The 18741-nt window shown below is 41.6% G+C and overlaps 1 protein-coding gene across 2 annotated transcripts; it reads right to left on the reverse strand.

Annotated features, from left to right (window-relative positions):
- Positions 1-4414: 4414 nt before the first annotated feature.
- On the reverse strand, positions 4415-16803 carry STEEP1 (STING1 ER exit protein 1). 2 transcript variants are annotated; one of them, XM_061408531.1, is made up of 7 exons: positions 16613-16803; positions 14998-15115; positions 9536-9577; positions 7712-7850; positions 7104-7193; positions 6409-6501; positions 4415-4847 (listed from the first exon to the last, which is right to left on the reverse strand). In XM_061408531.1, the coding sequence occupies exons 1-7, from the start codon at positions 16734-16736 to the stop codon at positions 4785-4787; spliced, it is 669 nt and encodes a 222-aa protein (XP_061264515.1). In that variant the 5' UTR covers positions 16737-16803; the 3' UTR covers positions 4415-4784. The 2 variants fall into 2 exon arrangements, with proteins under 2 accessions (XP_061264515.1, XP_061264516.1); XM_061408532.1 differs by lacking the exon at positions 9536-9577.
- Positions 16804-18741: the final 1938 nt, after the last annotated feature.

Here is an 18741-nt window from a genome sequence, read left to right on the forward strand (position 1 = left end):
GACAAGCCACACTGAGGACTCAGGGCCTGGGGTCAGGAGATAAATGGAAATTATGGCCTGAGTTTATGTAAGAATAAGCCTAGTGAGCTTGGAAATACATACTGAGATGATTTCCCTTGTTTGAAAGGAGGTAAGGTTTACAATTGAAGGCAAAAGGAGAAGAGGGCAGCAGAGGATGAGATGGTTGGATGGTATCACCAACTCAATGGACATGAACTTGAGCAAACTCTGGGAGATAGTGAGGGACAGGGAGGCCTGGCGTGCTGCAGTCCATGGGGTCGCAAAGAGTCAGACACGACTTAGTGACTGAACAACAACAACAAGGTTTACAATAGCATCAGAAGAAATGAAAGTATACATTTGAACCAAATATTGGCAGTATCTATACATGAAAAACTATAAAACAATGACAAAAGAAATCAAAGATCTAAATAAATGGAGAGATAGACCATGTTCATGGGTTGGAAGATGCAATATTATTAAGAAGTCAATTCTCCCCAAGTTGGATCTTTTTTTTTTTTTTTTGATCATATTTATTTATTTAGCTGCATAAGGTCTTAGTTAGAGACTTCCCTGGTGGCTCAGACGGTAAACCGTCTGCTTACGATGTGGGAGACCTGGGTTCGATCCCTGGGTTGGGAAGATCCTCTGGAGAAGGCAATGGCACCCCACTCCAGTACTCTTGCCTGGAAAATCCCATGGATGGAAGAGCCTGGTAGGCTACAGTCCATGGGGTTGCAAAGAGTCTGACACGACTGAGTGACTTCACCTTACCTTACCTTACCTTACCTTAAGGTCTTAGTTGTAGCTCGTGGGATCTTCATTGCGTCATGCACAATCTTTCATTGCGGCGCATGGGCTCTCTAGTTGTGGAGCACAGGCCCAGCAGTTGCAGCTCGCAGGCTTACTTTCTCCATGGCATGTGCGATCTTAGTTCCCTAACCAGGGGCCAAATCTGCGTTCCCTGCACTGCAAGACACAGTCTTAACCACTGGACCACCAGGGAAGTCCCCCAACCTGATCTTCAGATTTTACACAGTTCCAATCAAAACCCCAGCAAGAATTCTGGACATATCATACCTAGGTAAGTAAAACAATTCTAAAAAAGAACAAAGAAGCATCATACTACCCAATTTCAAGATATATATAAAGCTGTAATACTCAAATCAAAATAGTGTGGTATTGATGCAAGAATAGACAGACAATAGACAGAAGACAAAGTCCAAAAATATAGTCAACTGATATTTTTTTTTCTGGCTGTGCTGTGCCATACAGCTTGCATGATCTTAGTTCCCCAACCGGGAATCAAACCCAGGCCCATGGCAGTGAAAGCTCTGAGTTCTAACCATTGCACCACCAAGGAATTCCCAGATTTTTGACAAAGGCACAAAGGCTACTGAAAGGTGAAAGGAACGTCTTTTCAACAAATGGTGCTGGAATAACTGGACATGTTTATGAAAGAAAAAAAACCCTTAACACATGCCTCATACATTATACAACAATTAATTCAAAATGGATCATAGATCTAAATGTAAATATAAACCTTTTAGAATATAGAAAAAAAATCTGCATGATCCTGGGTCACGCAGAAAGGCACTACACTATTAAGAGAAAGAAAAGGACTGGGAAATATTGCAAATCACATACTTGATCAAAGATTTCTATCCAGACTATATAAAGAGCTCTTAAAACTCAACAATGCAAAAACAAACCCAGCTTAAGAATAAGTAAAAGATCTGAGCATATGCTTCACCAAAGAAGATACATAGATGGAAAATTAGCAAGTAAAAATATGCTCACAATGAAAAAAAATCAAATAATCCAATTTAATAACTGGGCAAAGGACTCAAATAGACATTTCTCCAAATATACAAATGGCCAAAAAACACATGAAAAATTGCTCAACATCATTAATCACTGAAGAAATGCAAGTCAAAACCATGATATATCATTGCTGTTAGGATGGCTGCTATCAAAAAAAAAGGCAATTTCCTGACTGTCCAGTGGTTAGAACTCCATGCTTTCACCTCCAAGGGCCCAGGTTCAATCCCTGGCAGGGAACTAAGATCCTACAAGCTGAGAGAAACAGACAAAAAAAAAAAAATAGAAAATAAGTGTTGGTGAGGATGTGGAGAAATTGGAGCCCTGTATATTATTGATGGGAATGAAAAATGGTACAGTCACTGCAGGAAATAGTATGGAGGATTCTCAAAAAATTAAACAGGATTACCATATGATCCAAGGACCAAGTGTCTTTTAATTTCATGGCTGCAGTCACCATCCACAGTGATTCTGGAGCCCAAGAAAATAAAGTCTGTCACTGTTTCCATTGTGACTACAGTCATGAAATTAAGACTCTTATTCCTTGGAAGAAAAGCTATGACCAACATAAGACAGCATATTAAAAAGCAGAGACATTACTTTGCTGACAAAGGTCTGTCTAGTCAAGGCTATGGTTTTTCCAGTAGTCATGTCTGGATGTGAGAGTTGGACTGTGATGAATGCTGAGTGCACAAGAATTGATGCTTTTGAACTGTGGTGTTGGAGAAGACTCTTGAGAGTCCCTTGGGCTGCAAGGACATCCAACCAGTCCATCCTAAAGGAGATCAGTCCTGAGTGTTCATTGGAAGGACTGATGTTGAAGCTGAAGCTCCAATACTTTGGCCACCTGATGCGAAGAGCTGACTCATTGGAAAAGACCCTGACACTGGGAAAGATTGAAGGCAGGGGGAGAAAGGGACAACAGAGGACGAGATGGTTGCATGGCATCACCAACTCAGTGGACATGAGTTTGAGCAAGCTCTGGGAGTTGATGATAAACAGGAAAGCCTGGCGTGCTGCAGTCCATGGGGTCACAAAGAGTCGGACATGACTGAGCAACTGAACAACAACGACCATATGTCCCAGCAATCCCACTTCTGGGTATATAATCAAGCAAACTGAAAGCAGGGTCTTGAAGAGATATTTGTAGCCAGTGTTTTTACAGCAGCACTAGTCATAACAGCCAAGAGGGGGAAGCGATGTGAATGGCCATTGATGAATGAATGTGTAAACAAAATACGGTCTATGCATAATTCTATCATATTGTACAATATGGATGAAACTTGAGGACATTATTCAATGCAAAATATAAGCCAGTCACAAAAAGACAACTACTGGGATGATTCCACTCATATAAGGTTTCTAAAGTAGTAAAATCCATAGAGATAGAAAGTAGAATGGAGGTTCGAGGAACTAGGGAGAGGGGAAAAGGAGAGTTATTGTTTAACGGGTATACACATAGATTTATAAGATGAAAAAGTTCCAGAGATCTGTTGCACAACACTGTGCATTTCAAAATGGTTAAGACAGTAAATTTTATGTTACATGTTTTTTACCACAATGAAAAAAAGAAAAATATGTTCACCATCATCTGTCATTAGGGAAATGCAAATTACAAGTAGGAGATACCACTGAAAAACTGTCATAGATCAGAGGAGACTGAAGAGACGTGAAAGCTAAATGCAGTGTGAGATCCTGCTCACACAGCCCCATCCCAGGCTTTCCCAGGACTCCCACCCCTCTTTCCTCCCAGTTCTTGCTAGCTCACATCTACCCTCACTCTGAACTACTTCTCCTTCCAAATTCGGAAATCAGGAGGGAGATAGCAAAGAAAAACGCCCTACTGTTTGCCATCGGCTTCTCACTACATGCCTCATGCTAAGTACAGGCCATGTGAGTAATAGAAGGAGGCCATGAGTTTGGGTAAACTCTGGGAGTTGGTGATGGACAGGGAGGCCTGGTGTGCTGTAGTTCATGGGGTCACAGAGTCAGACACGACCGAGTGACTGAACTGAACTGAAAATACTCTTCTTGCCTCAACACCTTGCAATACAGATGAACAGAGAAAAACATGATGCAAACACTACATACTGGTGTCACTGAAGCAGCGTGACATTAAATATTTATGTATACAATGCTCCTTCACAAACAGCAAATGTGAAATAAAAGAGTCAACAGATAACTTTTATTTACTCAGTTATCATTTCTTACTCTATCACGTCTCCCTCCCACATGTCCACACAAGGAAGCAACATTCTCAGCTACTTGACAGGATGGTAGCTCCCTTGGGTTGCATACCCAGATCCCATTTTCATTCAGATCAGAGGTATCTTGCCCCCTTACTGAAATCTGACTTTTCCCTCTGTTAGTACAATGTCTGATGAGGGTTGGTTTGCCTGTAGTTTTAATATTTGAGGTAAAGGGAACTTAATGCAGATTCTGGCTTGTTATGGATTTTCTCAGACAGTGGAGAGATTCAAACCCTAGCCAATAGCTGCCAGTCTAAGAACAGAGACAGAGCCACGTAAAAGGACCTGGCCTGCTGTGACTTGAAATACACCTCATGCAGCTTTTGTCTATGACACATCACAAGTTTTTTTTCAAAAATCTTTAAACATTTTATTAACTTTGAAGAAGGAATAAGAACAGCTCCTTTAGAAACTAGAGAAACACAAGCATTGATCTATTCATAGAGCTTCTTCTACACAGATGAAGAAGTTTACATCAAATGAACAAAAAATAGAACAGAAGACATAAATACAGAAAGACAGAAAAATCTGTCTCTAGAAATCAGGTCAGATGGACTCAAAGACCTCACTGAATGTAGGATAATCACTGGGAAGCCACGTACAGCTTTCTGCTGGAGCATAAAGGTAGCATAAGTCCATGGAGTCAAGAAAACACTCTTCTTCATCCTGATCTTAAATGCTTGCCTCCAGCCTGGGTCCACAGAAACGTCCTGATTATTTGAACTGGTTGTCAATCAAGGTTCCCTTCATTTTTGCTTTCTTGGCTTCCAGTTCAGCCTGGAAAGGAAAAAAGTTTATGTCCGGATACATGACGTGAAATTATGACTTTCCTGCCTTATTCTAACTTCCCCAACACTATCCCCTCATGCTCATTTAGTATACAAACTAGAACCATGTATCTAAAATCATGATGGACTTCTCTGGAGGTCCAGTGGCTAAAACTCCACACTCCCAATGCAGAGGGCCTGGGTTCCATCCCTGATTGGGGAAAAAACTAGATCCCACATGCCACAGCTAAGACCCAGTGCAGCCAAATAAATGAGTATTTTTTTTAAATAAAAAAAAAATGTGATGAATAGCAACTGTTTTCCAATCTTTCTGATGTTATGATACACATAGACGATGATAACATCTGTATGGTAAAATGGGGTAAACACACAGGGCTGTGGTCAAAGGCAATCAGTGTAAGCATTACACAGCTCCAGGATCCCTGAAGAGCTGGGGGAATCAGTATTATGACATACCAGTATCCTGTTCTTAGCAGAACAGGAGGAATAACCCTGTTCCATAACAGTGCTACTTAAAAGTTACAAAGTCCATAAACTGTTTATTATCAGTCCACAAAGATACAAACAATAATTGGCAGTAAGCACTTAGAAACTTTTGTAGCAATTTGACTTCCCAAGTGGCGCTAGTGGTAAAGAATCTGCCTGCCAATGCAGGAGACACGGGTTTGATCCCTGGGTCATGAAGATCCCCTGCAGGAGGGCATGACAACCTACTCCAGGATTGTTGCCTGGAGAATCCCATAGATAGAGGAGCCTGGCAGGCTAAGGTCCATAGGGTCGCAGAGAGTCAGACATGACTGAAGTGACTTAGCATGTACACCCGCATAGCAATTGGACAGAGTAATAAAATAATTTCATAAAAAGAACTAAGGCAAATTCCTTTTTATGACATTTTATAAATTAAAAACCTGCTCTTGACAAATTTTTTAAAAGGAAGATGCACTGGCCCTTCACTTCAGAAAATCTCTAAGCATGGCTCTCTCTAGATCACTATGGCAAGGTCAAGCGGCTCTCAAAACCCACTACCTGTGTCACCAAAAATATCCTCTACAGAGACATCAATGCCAGGATGTCTTATTTTAAAAAAAACATCAGACGTATATTATCATCAGGAAAACAGAAATGTAGGCTCCATCACACAAAGACGGGCGTGCTCAACAAAGAGCCCAGACAGTGGTGGTGGGAGCAGTGCTTTAAGCAGCAGTGAAAAGTCCCAATCCTGGCCCCCAACGTAGCCTCACTGTACACCTCCCATCCTGGGGGAGTGCCCGTGCACCCTGATCTTGGACTCCTGACCTTGGGCCACAAGTAGCAGATTAAATGATCACTCTGGTTGGGGCTGGCTAACCAGAACTATTATTGGGGGTTGGGATCCTGCTCACTATCACAGAGCAGGGTATGTACGGATAGCCACATGCAGGGTTAGACACCTGGCAGCCAGCTACACCATATCCCTGAAAGACTTCCTAAAGGGTTCCCCCGCCCACCCGAGGGTCTTTCAGATGGAGGAACTGAACAGTTCAGGTCAGTGCCTGCCCCCTGCCACTCACCAGCTCCTGCAGGCGCCTCTTGCTCATGCCTTTGCGCTCCAGCTGCTTTTCAATCACCTTGGCATTCTGTGCATACGAGTCAGCAACTTCTCTCTGAGGGAAGAATGGAGCATCCTCAGGCCAGCAGTCTCACCCAAGAGGAGTAACAGAGACCTCAGGAGAAGTTTATACTCCTCGGGTTACAAAATCACTACCGAAGTGGCCGAATTCGGCTCCCTTTCCACTCTTCAGCTTTTCAGTAATCTCGGGGAGTCAGGTTTCAACTGAAACCATGTTTAAATAACAGATAACATTTCTGTGTAAACATCATTATACTGAAGTACCATAAAGGGAATTGCTTCTCCTGCTAAGGACAGATGCCCATACTGTCCGATCTGGACTGAAAGGGACCGGAAATCCCTGAGCCCAGTAGTTTTTCAACTGAAGAGGGATGCGCCCCCTAAGGCCTCTCAAAAAACAGTATGAAAAAAATGACTGATTTAGTCCAACTCCCTGTGCCTCATCCTACAGATGTCCCTGAAGCAGATTTCCCTGAAATCCAGGGAAACAGTAACTAGCTGCTGTCACAGTGTTCCTTAGTAGCTAGAGCGAGATCTACAAGGGAAGTTTCTAACTGTTCTGCTATTCAATGATCTAGTTTGAGAGTCCCCCTTCATCCCCTCCCATCCAACTCCCTTGAGGGCAAAAGCACTTACAGCCTCAATCTCTTCTTCTTCTTCATCAATAGTAGACACAGTCACAGAGCTGAACTTGCCCATGTCTTTAGTCCGCTTGGTCATCATCACCTGGAGGTGCAGGAAGAGGAACCAGTCTAGTTCACCTCTCTGAGCCATGTGTGCTCGAGTGTGTATGAGTGTGAGTGTGCAAGTGCCCAAGCCTGGGTGTTGGGGGAAGGAGAGGGATTGTTGGGGAAATATCCACCTCTTTGGGACAGGCTGGCCTATCTAAAAGTGCCCATCTTTTAATCTGCCCTATCATTTTCTAATATTTGACATCAAGGGTTTTCAAAATATATTTAAAGATTAACTTTCTGCATTCCATCTCTAATTGCTCACATTGGAAAAAGAAGAAATTTCAAAGGAAGTACATGTGAATAAAAGCCATACAATTTCCAACTTTACTCATAAAGCAGACTGTAGGAAAGAAAAAAGAACACACGGTAGGTGTTAAAATTTTCTAACATCTGCTTATACAAAAATGGCATCCTCTTAATAAAGAGAGCATACTCATGCACCATAATCTACAGTTTTAGGACTGCATCTGTAGCTCCATTAACCCATCTGTCTCCTTCAGTGATAATTACCTTCTTAGGAGGCTCTTGTTTCTGAGTGTATATGTTCGTTTTCCCAAAACCCTGGCCAAACTTGACCACTGCTCCATCCACAATGAAGGTCACAGGAGCATTCTTGGGCTGGGACTGGTAGAAGAGCGGCAGCCCACACCTACAAATAGCAGAGTGAATCTCAGGCAGGCCTCAGGATCCAAACCCCCAAAACACTGCTTCGTAAAGTGGGCTCAGACTCTGCAACTACATGTGTTTGTGGCATCAACTAATGATCAGCTCTTCCCGATGTTCCCCCAAAAACTACTTGATAAGAATCACAGAGGGCACTTGTTACAACTGCCAATCAGATTCCGAGGTCCCGCCCCCAGGGGATCCTGACTGAGCCACTCTGGGGGCTGAGGCCTGCAAATGTCTTTTAGCATCCCATGCAGTTCTGATCATTAGAAACACTAGTGGCAAACACTGGCTCTTGCTGCTGATTGCTTTCCAGTCAAAACTGCTGCCATTCTTCCCAGAAGTCTGGGGAACTAGTGTGGGTTCTGTCTTGTTCTGTTTTAGCAGGGTCAAAAAGCAGCACAAAGGCTCCACTGTGGCTGGTCCACCAACTAAATTCTGAGCAATCAGAACTAAGTTCACAGCATATTTTCTGTGCTTGGTCACTTCTACTATACTTTTTCAGCTAAATGAAGTAGACCCACACCCATAAGATATGATTAAATTCATCCAACAAATCTAATGTGGCTGTAAACTAAAACGTCCTCTTAGCCAGTTCCCTGCTTTAATTCTCCTAGTCTGAGTCTTCTGAGAGCCAAGTTCAGTTCAGTTCAGTCACTCAGTCGTGTCCGACTCTTCGCAACCCCATGAACCACAGCACACCAGGCCTCCCTGTCCATCACCAACTCCCGGAGTTCACCCAAACCCATGTCCATTGAGTTGGTGATCCAAGAGTGAACTGTAATTACATCAACGAGATTAAACTTGTTAAAGTTTAATATTCTCACTGCTGACAACCTAAAGCTGGAAATCATATGTATCTTTAAATAATACTCTCTAAAGTTCTTGGGTCTGTGGTCCTGTAATAGACTTTATAGACAGGTTTGGATTACACTACACAATGTTAGACTGAGCAACTCCACTCCAAGAGAAAATACATGTTCCCACAAGATTTATACTGGAATGTTCATAGCAGCTTTATTTGTAATAGCCAAAGCCATTAACAACTCAAATGACCTTCAATGGGTCAATGGTTAAATGAACTGTGGTGCGATGGAATACTACTCAGTGATAAAGAGGAACAAATTACCGTTACACATAACTTGGATGAACCTCCAAAGGATCATGCTACATGAAAGAAACCAGATGAAAGAGATACACATTGTATGTAGCAGAACACACACTGCAGAGTTTATGTCACATTTTAGAATAGGTAAAACCACAGTAGCAGAAGGTAGGCCAGTGCTAGCCAGGGGAAGGGGGACTGACTGCAAAGGAGCCCTGGAAATGTACTATGTCACAGGAGGGGTGATGTTATGTGGCTGTATGCTTTTGTCAATACTCATCAAACTGTCCACTTAAGAAGGCAAATTTTATTATATATAAGTTACACCTCAATTAAAAAATAATACTATGTTTCAAAACCCATTTTTTGTAGCCAGTTGGTCAGAGATGTAATTTGGCCAACTGCAGCTCTTCAAGAAGCCTACCTGCATAACAAGTCTGAAGGCAGGTTACAATTATAAGGATAAAGATATAACAGAGAATTGTCTCCAAATGATGCTTTTCCTAACACATCATTACCTCCACTTTCTTATGCTCGCGGAAACCCACACTGTTAATACTTACTTTGCACATTTTTTCCTGTACTGTCGTTCAATGCCTTCAGGTCTGCACAGAAAATGGAAGTTAAAAAAGATACGAACAAATCTCATCATCTACCAACCTCACTTGCCATTTCCTCAAATGTTAAAATGGCTTTTCAAAAGCTTTCCTTTCCTAGATCAGCTGTTGATTTACACATGTATTTATTTTAAAGCACTTCTTCCATCCACAGGCACCCTCCTGACAGACGAGGCAGTGTGGTAGTAGTTATAGTCACAGAAGCAGTTGGGTTCACAGTAACAATAACACCAACAATAACAACAGTGGTAATCACTTGTATAGCTTTTATTATGTACCAGGAGCTGTTCTAAAGTGTACGTGTATTAAACTCTTTAATCCTTACAACCACCCTATGAGGTAGGTCACGTTATCATTCCCATTCTACAGATGAGGGTGAAGAAGCACAAAGCAGTTACACAGTTTGCCCAAGGTCACAGAGCTAGGAAGTAGAATAGGTTGAACTCAAGCCCTAGGTTGAACTAAGGTGGTCAAGATCAACAGCCCACACAACATTGCCTTAGATAATCAACTGGGAGGTAAAGACTCTTCCATTCATCCAGTTGCTTCATAGAAACCTGGGACTCATCTTTGTCTTCTCTTTCCCTCATCTCCCACAATCTACTTCATCCACAAATCCTGTGGATTTTAGCTCCAAAAAAGGTCTTGAACTTACTTTTCTCCACCCTCCTGCCACCATCTCAGCCCAGTCCACTAGTATCTCTTCCCCAGATTATTGTCCCAGCTACCCCCCTGTCTCCTCCCTTCCCCATCCTGTTTCAACTTTTTAAATTAGCAGTATGTGCAGATGGTATAGAAAAGAGTATAAAGTGAAAGGTAAATATCCTCTCCACTCATCTTCCACGCGCCCGGTTCCCTCCCCCAGCCCCAGAGGCAAATACTGTTACTGGCAAATACTGTTCCTCCCTTCCTCCCAGAGTTGATAACACAGCAAAGTTTTCTCTTCCTTTTTAGACAAATGTAGCCCACCTGTTCACTTACAGTGAAACAGCCTCTCTGTTCACTTAAAAATGTATCTTGGTTAAAAAAATATGTGATCCTTCCCAATCAGTTGAAAAAGAATTGCCTCATTGTTTATAAGGACTCCATTCTATCTATTTGTATGAATGAACCAAAATGTCTTACCTGATGGGTAAATCCTCCGAGTGTATCCACTTCAGATTCTGATAGATAACAGCCAAATTACTCTGCACAGAAGCTGAACCACTGTATACCCCACCACCAACGTGAGACTTCCCGTTTCCCTACAGTCTTACCAACACAGTATGTTATTAAAATATATGACGACCAATCTGGCATGTGAAATATGAGATCTCAAAATTTGCATTTCTTTTTTTTTTAAAGAGTGAAGTTAGGCATCTTTTCATATATTTAATAGACATTTGTATTTTCTTTTTTTTTGATGAACAGTCAGTCTATTTTTGACCTACTGAGTTGTCATTTTATTCTATTTTATTCTTATTGTTTTGTGTTGTGTTTTGACGGAGCTGTGCAGCACGTGGGATTTTATTTCCCCACCAGGGATCAAACCTGCGCCCCCTACAGTGGAACCGTGGAGTCTTAACCACTGGACCACCAGGGAAGTCCATCTCTTTATTTTATATTAAGGAAACTTGCAAATGTTAAGGGTTCTTGCAAATATTTCTTCTCCAGCTGGACATCTGTCTTTGACTTTTCCCCCCACGTGGAAATTTTAGACTTTTGTGTGATCAAATCAATCGTGTATATGATACTTAGTTAGGACTTCACCACTCTAAGTTCATAAAAATAAAAATTCTGAGCACTTATTCTAGAACCTGCTTCCATTACTATCTCATTCTTAATCATTCTCCAAAGAGAGTCAAGAGTGGCTTCCCAGGACAGCTAGAATAAAACACAAACTCCTCACCGTGGCCTTCTAGGCACTGGCTGGGCAGAGAATCCGGCCCGGCCGCATCTCCTACTTTCCTCCCCGCTCACTGTGACCTCTCCACACCAGCCTTCCTCTGTTCTTGGAATAAACAAGTGCTTTCCCATGTCTGATCTTTCACACTCACTCTTCTCTCTGCCTGGAATGCACTTCTCACCTGTTGCATTCTCATCTTTTTTGGTGTCATTTCAAATACCACCTAGTTATAACAGCCTTCCCTGAACACCTTTTTGAAGAGGTTCTCATGTGATCCTGAATGAGCCCTTTGTTTCATTCGTATGACTTTCCATAATCATAATTACTTTAGTTTTTTGTCGTCCCACTAGACTGTAAGATCCATGAGATCAGAGATCAGCAGAGACCATGCCTGTCTGTCTCACACTCTATTCCCAGAGCTGAGCACAGTACTGCAATAAATACTGACTAATTGAATTCTTAAAAGAATTTAAGTTTAGTGAGGAAAATTATAACCACAGAGGTAAGTTCTTAGATGGAGGAAAGTGAACAGGCTGACAGGAACACAGAGGTGGCAGCACCAAATCTGTCTGAGGCAGTTATGGAAGGCTTCGTGAGGTGATGTCAGCAGTCCTGATAGAAAAATGGGATTTCAAGCAGAGGGGCAACTCTGTGCAAAAGGTAAAACAGCAGAGCATATTCAGAGAATTACAAATAGTCTAATGTTCTCGGGACCTAAAAAAATCAAGGGAGTACTACTGATCCGGTAAGACATAAAAAAAAGATTTTAAGATCATACTATGAATAACTCTACACCAACAAACCAGATAATCTAGATGAAAAGGACAAATTCCAGGAATGATAGAATGACACAAACTACCAAAATTCACTGGAAAAAGAAAATCTGACTAGACTATGACAAGTATAAGGAGATTGATTTAGTGATCAAAAAACTTTGCACAAAGAAAAGCCCAGGACCAGTGGCTTAACTGGGGAATTCCTCCAAAAGTTCAAAGAAGAATTAATACCAATGCTTCACAAACGTTTCAGAAGAGGAAGAAACACTTCCCAATTCATCCTGTGAGGCCAGTATTACCTGAACGTCAGACAAAACTATCACAAGAACAACAAAAACAACAAACTAGAGATCAACGTTGCTTAAAATTATACAGACAAAAATCCTCAAAAAAAAAAAAACAAAAAAAGAAAAAACCGAATCAAGCAGCATATAAAGGATTGTACCACATGGCCAAGCAGAATTTATCCCAGGAATGCAAGATTGGTGCAACATACAAAAAAATCAATCAATGTGATACACTATAATAACAGAATAAAAGAGAAAAAACACATGATCATCTTAGATGCAAAAAAAGCATTTGACAAAATTCAAAGCCCCTTCAATATGTTAGAAAGAGAAAGCAACCTCCTCCTCCTTATAAAAGGCATCTATGAAAAATTCCTATCTACTAAGCCACATAAATGAACATCATATTCACTGGTAAACAACAAACCTTTCCTCTAAGATCAGTTGACAATTCCAGTTACAACAGCATCAAAAAGAATACAATACTTAGGAGTAAAGTGAACAAAAAAAGTGCACAACCTGTGCACTGAAAACTACAAAACATCACTGAAAGAAATTAAAGAGCTAAGTAAATGGAATGAAGTTCCATGTTCACGGACTGAACACTTAATGTTGGTAAAATGGGAATGCTTTCCAATGAATCTACAACTTCAACATAATCCCTAGCAAAATCCCAGTTGGCTCTTTTTTGGCAGAAATTGACAAGCTGATCCTAAAATTCACATGGAATCGTAAAGAATCCAGAATAGCCCAAAAGCAGTCTTGAAGAAGAACAAAGTTGGCAGACTCACACTTAATTTCAAAACTTAATACCAAGACACCATAATCAAGACAGGGTGGCAGTGGATGTGGAGAGTGACAGGTCACAGGGCACGTGTTAGGCAGACCACCATATTTTCAGGAACCGGGGCCCCCACATTCAGCTGGCTAAAGAGCAAGGGTACGATCACACTGAAATGTTGCCCTGGCTAGGAAGGGAGCATGCTCAAGTGGGCCCTTGGAAAGACTGTTCATGATTAGAGCAAGAACTATGTCAACCAAGGGGGAAGTCTACCATGCCTTGTTGGTAAACTCTGAGAACTCTGGCCCAAGAGAGGCACTTGGCCAGAGACCACTGGCCTGGGCAATACCGGGCACTAAGGCTGGACCCAAAGCTGGCTCACTCCCAGGATCAGGCTGACTGGATTCCAGAGTTGCCACTGCAGTCTGGGGCCACCCAGTTTTCTGGCCTAGAGGTGAGGGCATCTGCCTTATAGTGCCACAGGAGCCTGTGGCTTAGTTGTGTTGTTAGATTACTGTCTGTATTAACTAATATAATACATGTAATAAATATTTCAATAATCCTAAAGACAGTCAGTTAATCATTTTCAAAATCAGAAACCCAAATAAAGGTTAACCGAGAGAGAAAAAGCACAAGAGAATGAATTTGCTTTAGACAGAGCATGTTATTTATAATCTTCCCCAGTGTTACCTGGGGGGCCTTCTTTTGTGAATTTCATATGTTTTATAATCTGCACCCTCCATTTGTATTTTGTATATAACCGGTTTTCTCTTCAACTGCATAAATCTAGCCTGATTTGGCACTGAATGTTGCCTAGCAATAGTTTCTAACTCTTTTCATCAGTGTGGGCTGGTAACAGTTCGGTTTCTTAAATACACATAGCTAGATGTCAGCTGGTAGCTTTTTCTGGTTCAACACTAGAATATAAGCTCTGTAAGGGCAGGGTTCTTTGCTTGTTTACTGGATGTAGTGTATTGCCTATAGATAAAATCCAAACTTGTCTACTTTAGCATTTTATTCTATCCCTACTCCAGGCTCCATGAACCCCTTCTGGTAAAGTAACCTGGGCTCTAGCCACAAGGGACTATTTAAATTTCCCAAGCACACCATATTTGATGCTTTTAATGCTTCCATAGTCCTTCCACCGGGAATGTTCCTCATCTACTTGGTGAAATCCTAGTTCAAGGCCAAACACAAACGCCACCACCTTTTGGTGTCTTTCCTGACCACCAGGCAGGCAAGATGACCTGCTTCTGTCTGTTTTCCCAGAGCCTTCTGTTCAAACCAGTATTTTATCATATAACAATAGGTAGTCCATTCCCTTGTTGAGCTATGAGCTCTTTAATGGTAAGGACGGTGCCTTACTCATCTTTGCAGATCCAGTCCTTAACACAGTGTGCCCTGGTCTGCTCCAAGAGATTACAAGTTGAATAAACTCATTTTACTTGAAAAAACCCCAAATTACAGCTATCAAATGACAACAGAATCACATTTCACCATTTCACCATAGCACAATAAAAACATGTATTCTGTATTAATAGAAGTTGAGAACCACCACAAATGTCAAAGTATTGGGCCCCAAATACATGACCTGTTCGATACTAGATGGGGTATTTATACTTCTCAGAACTAGACCCCAACACAAGCAGAAAATCCTAGACAGAACATCAACGTCTTACCTCCGAAGATATATAGTCTCCTCGTCTTCGGTGTTACAAAACTTGTGGGCGTGTTTGGCACCATCAATCACACGGGACCGGTCCCGGGGCCTCATGGGCAACTTCTCTAACTGACAGTCTAAAGCAATGAAGAAAGATTTGGTCACAAGAGTCACTGAAAAATTCCCTGAGGCAATCAGAACTTTTCAGGGGAGGCCCTTTGCACTGTAATTTTTACTACAATTATCACATTTATTGAAGGCTATTATTAAATTTTCCAACAAAAAATGACTTGGTGTCAGAAGACCTGGATTTTAGCTCCTGCTGTGATACTGGTGATCTTCGGCAAACCCCTTCCTCTTTGGGAGTCTTTCCCCTTATTTGATCATATTACCTCAAAAGTCCTTCCCAGCACTGCCTTTCAAGTTTTCTATGGGTCTTTCTGTTCCTGGAATATATGCTTAGGAAAGGAGGGGCTTGGACTAGAGTGGTAGAAATGGAGGTGGTAAGTAGTAGTCAGATTCTGGATAGCTTTTCAAGGAAGCACCTGAAGAATGTACTAATGGGCTGAACGCAGAAGTCAAGAAAGATTCTGAGATACTGGGTGAATAGTGGTACCACTGATGTGATAGGGAAGTCTGAGAGGAACAGTGGAGATCAGAAAGTAGGGGATCAGGAAGTTAATTTTGAACACGGTCTCTTTTTAAAAATTTTATTTAAGTATAGTTGATTTACAGTGTTGTGAGAACATGGTCTCTTTTGAGAGGCCTATTAAACATCCAAGTGGAGATGCTGAATAGGCTGAAGTTTAAGAGGTGCAGGTTAAAGAGGAACATTTAAGAGTCATCAGCATACAGATGGTATTTAAAGCTTGGGAATGGTTGAGATCACCTAAGGAGTGAGTACAGATTGACAACAGGTAAGAGGAATGAGCCACAGGGCCGTGCAATGCCTCAAAGTCTGAGACAGAAAAGAGGAGCCAGACACTGAGAAGTGTGAAAATCGAGGTAGGAGGAAAATCAGTAGAGTGCAGAGTCTTGGATGCAAATGAAAATGTTTCAAGAAAGACGGACTGATCATCTCTGTAAAATGCTACTGAGAGGGGGATTTAAATGGGCATTGATAACTGAGCACTGTAACAGGTAACACGTTCGTTAGTACTTTGACAAATAACGTTTATATGGTTAAGTGAAAAAGCGAGGGCAAGAAGGAATGGGAAATGATGCAGAGACAGCCCACAGACGCAATTCTTTTTAGAAATTTTGCTACAAAAAACGCAAAGAAACGAGGTTATAGCTCGAGGAAAACGTAGGCTCAATGGGGAGGAGTTCTTTTCACTTGATAAAAGCTATTACAAAATCCTTGTACCGGGCAGAAAGGTCACAAAGTTTCTAGAGGCAGAGAGGGAGAATAGGGAGTCTATTTTTTCTAAAGGAGGAATTTCCTTTTGAAGGCGGTCTGCATACAGAATTACAAGATGAAGCACAATACAGAAAAGCTCCCTGGAGTGAGGCGGCGATGGGTACGGAGGATTTTAATGGAGGGGAAAATCTTCAAAGAGACGCGGCTCTCAGATCACAGCCAGGGGAAATCCGCCCTCGAGAACCCGAAGTTGCACTCCTTGCAGACTACTCACCCAGCACCAGGACCATCTGGCCGCACAAACAGTAGTAGACGTGAAGGGGCTTCTCGCCGTCGTCATATTCCTCCCGGTCCCGGGTGTCAGAGCAGACGACGGACCGGGACACTACTTTAGGCATACTTCAAAGCGGCAGCCAGGAAACGCTAAGCCAAAATTAAGGGTCGCGCAAAAGTGACGTCACACACGCGTCACAGCTCTCTTCAACGGAAAAGTTGGTCACGTGTCAATGGTAGTCACGTGAACTTCCGGGCCTTACCATTAGTCTAAGATCCACGGGGGGGTTCCAGGTGTCTGCCAGAACCTCCTTTGCCTTGACCTAAGTTCTGGGGGGGGAGCTTCCCTGGTGGCTCACTTGGGACACTCTTAATCATTTAAATTATTAATTTATATTACTATACACATTATATATGTATATACATATATGTAACTAGAAATAAAAAAGGGCTATTTACACATTATATGCATAATACATATTTTAAATGTGCCTCTAAATGTGATTTGATTGGCCATCTAAAGGAGCTCAGTTCTGGGTGTTCATTGGAGGGATTGATGTTGAAGCTGAGACTCCAATACTTTGGCCACCTGATGCAGAGAGCTGACTCATTTGAAAAGACCCTGATGCTGGGAAAGACTGAGGGCAGGAGGAGAAGGGGACGACAGAGGATGAGATGGTTGGATGGCATCACCGACTCAATGGACATGGGTTTGGGTGTACTCCGGCAGTTGGTGCTGGACAGGGAGGCCTGGCGTGCTGCGGTTCATGGGGTTGCAAAGATTTGGACACGACTGAGCAACTGAACTGAACTGACTGATTCAGGATGAGTACCTAATGAAGTCGAGGAATCTTAGAACTTGAGATCTAGTTCACATAACATATAATTCACCCTTTCAAAGTGTATAAATCAGTGGGTTTTAGTATATTCACGAAGTTTTGCAACTATCACCACTACCTAATATTTTCATCATTCCCCAAAAGAAGTCCCTTAGCCGGCACTCTTTCCACCTCTTTCCCAGCCCCTGGCAACCACTAATCTAGCTTTCTGTTTCTCTGGATTTGCCTCTTCTGGAAATTTCTAATGAATGAAATCATACAATATGTGGCTGTTGGTATCAGGTTTCTTTCAGTTTTGTTTCCAAAGTTCATCCATGTTGTACCATGAATCAATCAGTTAAAATAATGAATCACTAAAAAGGAACCTCATTCCTTTTTATGACTGGATAATATTCTGTTGTATGGATATAGCACATTGTGTATATTCATTCATCAGTTGGTGGACAATTGGGTTATTTCCACTTTTGTAATATAATGAGTACAGCAGTGCTACTATGAACAGTGGTGAACAGGTTTTTGTAAGAACATATGTTATACTATTATGTTTTGTGAGGGCATATGTTCTCTCAGATGTTTACTGAAGAGTGGAATTGCTGGGTCATATGATAACCTTATGTTTAACTTTTTGAGGAACTCCTAAGAATGTTACCCAAAGCAGGTTTATTATTTTACATTTACCACCAGCAGTGTATGTGGGGTTCTGATTTCGTCATGTCCTCACCAATAATAATCTTTTTTTTTTTATTATTATAGCCATCCTAGTGAGTGTGTGGTGGTATCTCATTGCCATTTTGATTTGCCTTTCTCTGATGGCTAATGATACTGAGCACCTTTGCATATACTTTTTTTTTAACATTTAAATATCTTATTGGGAGAAATGCCTACTCCAATCCTTGCCCATTTTTAATTAGGCTATTTGTTACTGTATTGTTGAATCATGAGACTTCATTATATATTTTTGGATACTCTATGCTAATCAGGTGATTTGCAAATAGAGACACCTGAATGATCCCGTTTGCCACAGGTTTAGGGAACATCTTCCCACCCTTCTTTCCTCAACCCAGAAACTCCCCCAGAATGCTCTTTGTGGAGGACCAGAACCTGGGGCCACCCAGAATAAGGACATTTAGACAGCTTACATAGGATCATTTCAAATGATGACACCAAAATAGTGGATTTTTAACAGAGAACTTACTGAAGAAAGCAGGAGCTGGTGACCAGAAAATTAACAGAGTAGATGGAAGAAGAGTAGTGTTCTAGATACACAAGATGTAAACCAATGGAAATTTAA

The sequence above is a fragment of the Bos javanicus genome, chromosome X (genome assembly GCF_032452875.1).
Source record: "Bos javanicus breed banteng chromosome X, ARS-OSU_banteng_1.0, whole genome shotgun sequence".
NCBI lineage: Eukaryota > Metazoa > Chordata > Mammalia > Artiodactyla > Bovidae > Bos > Bos javanicus.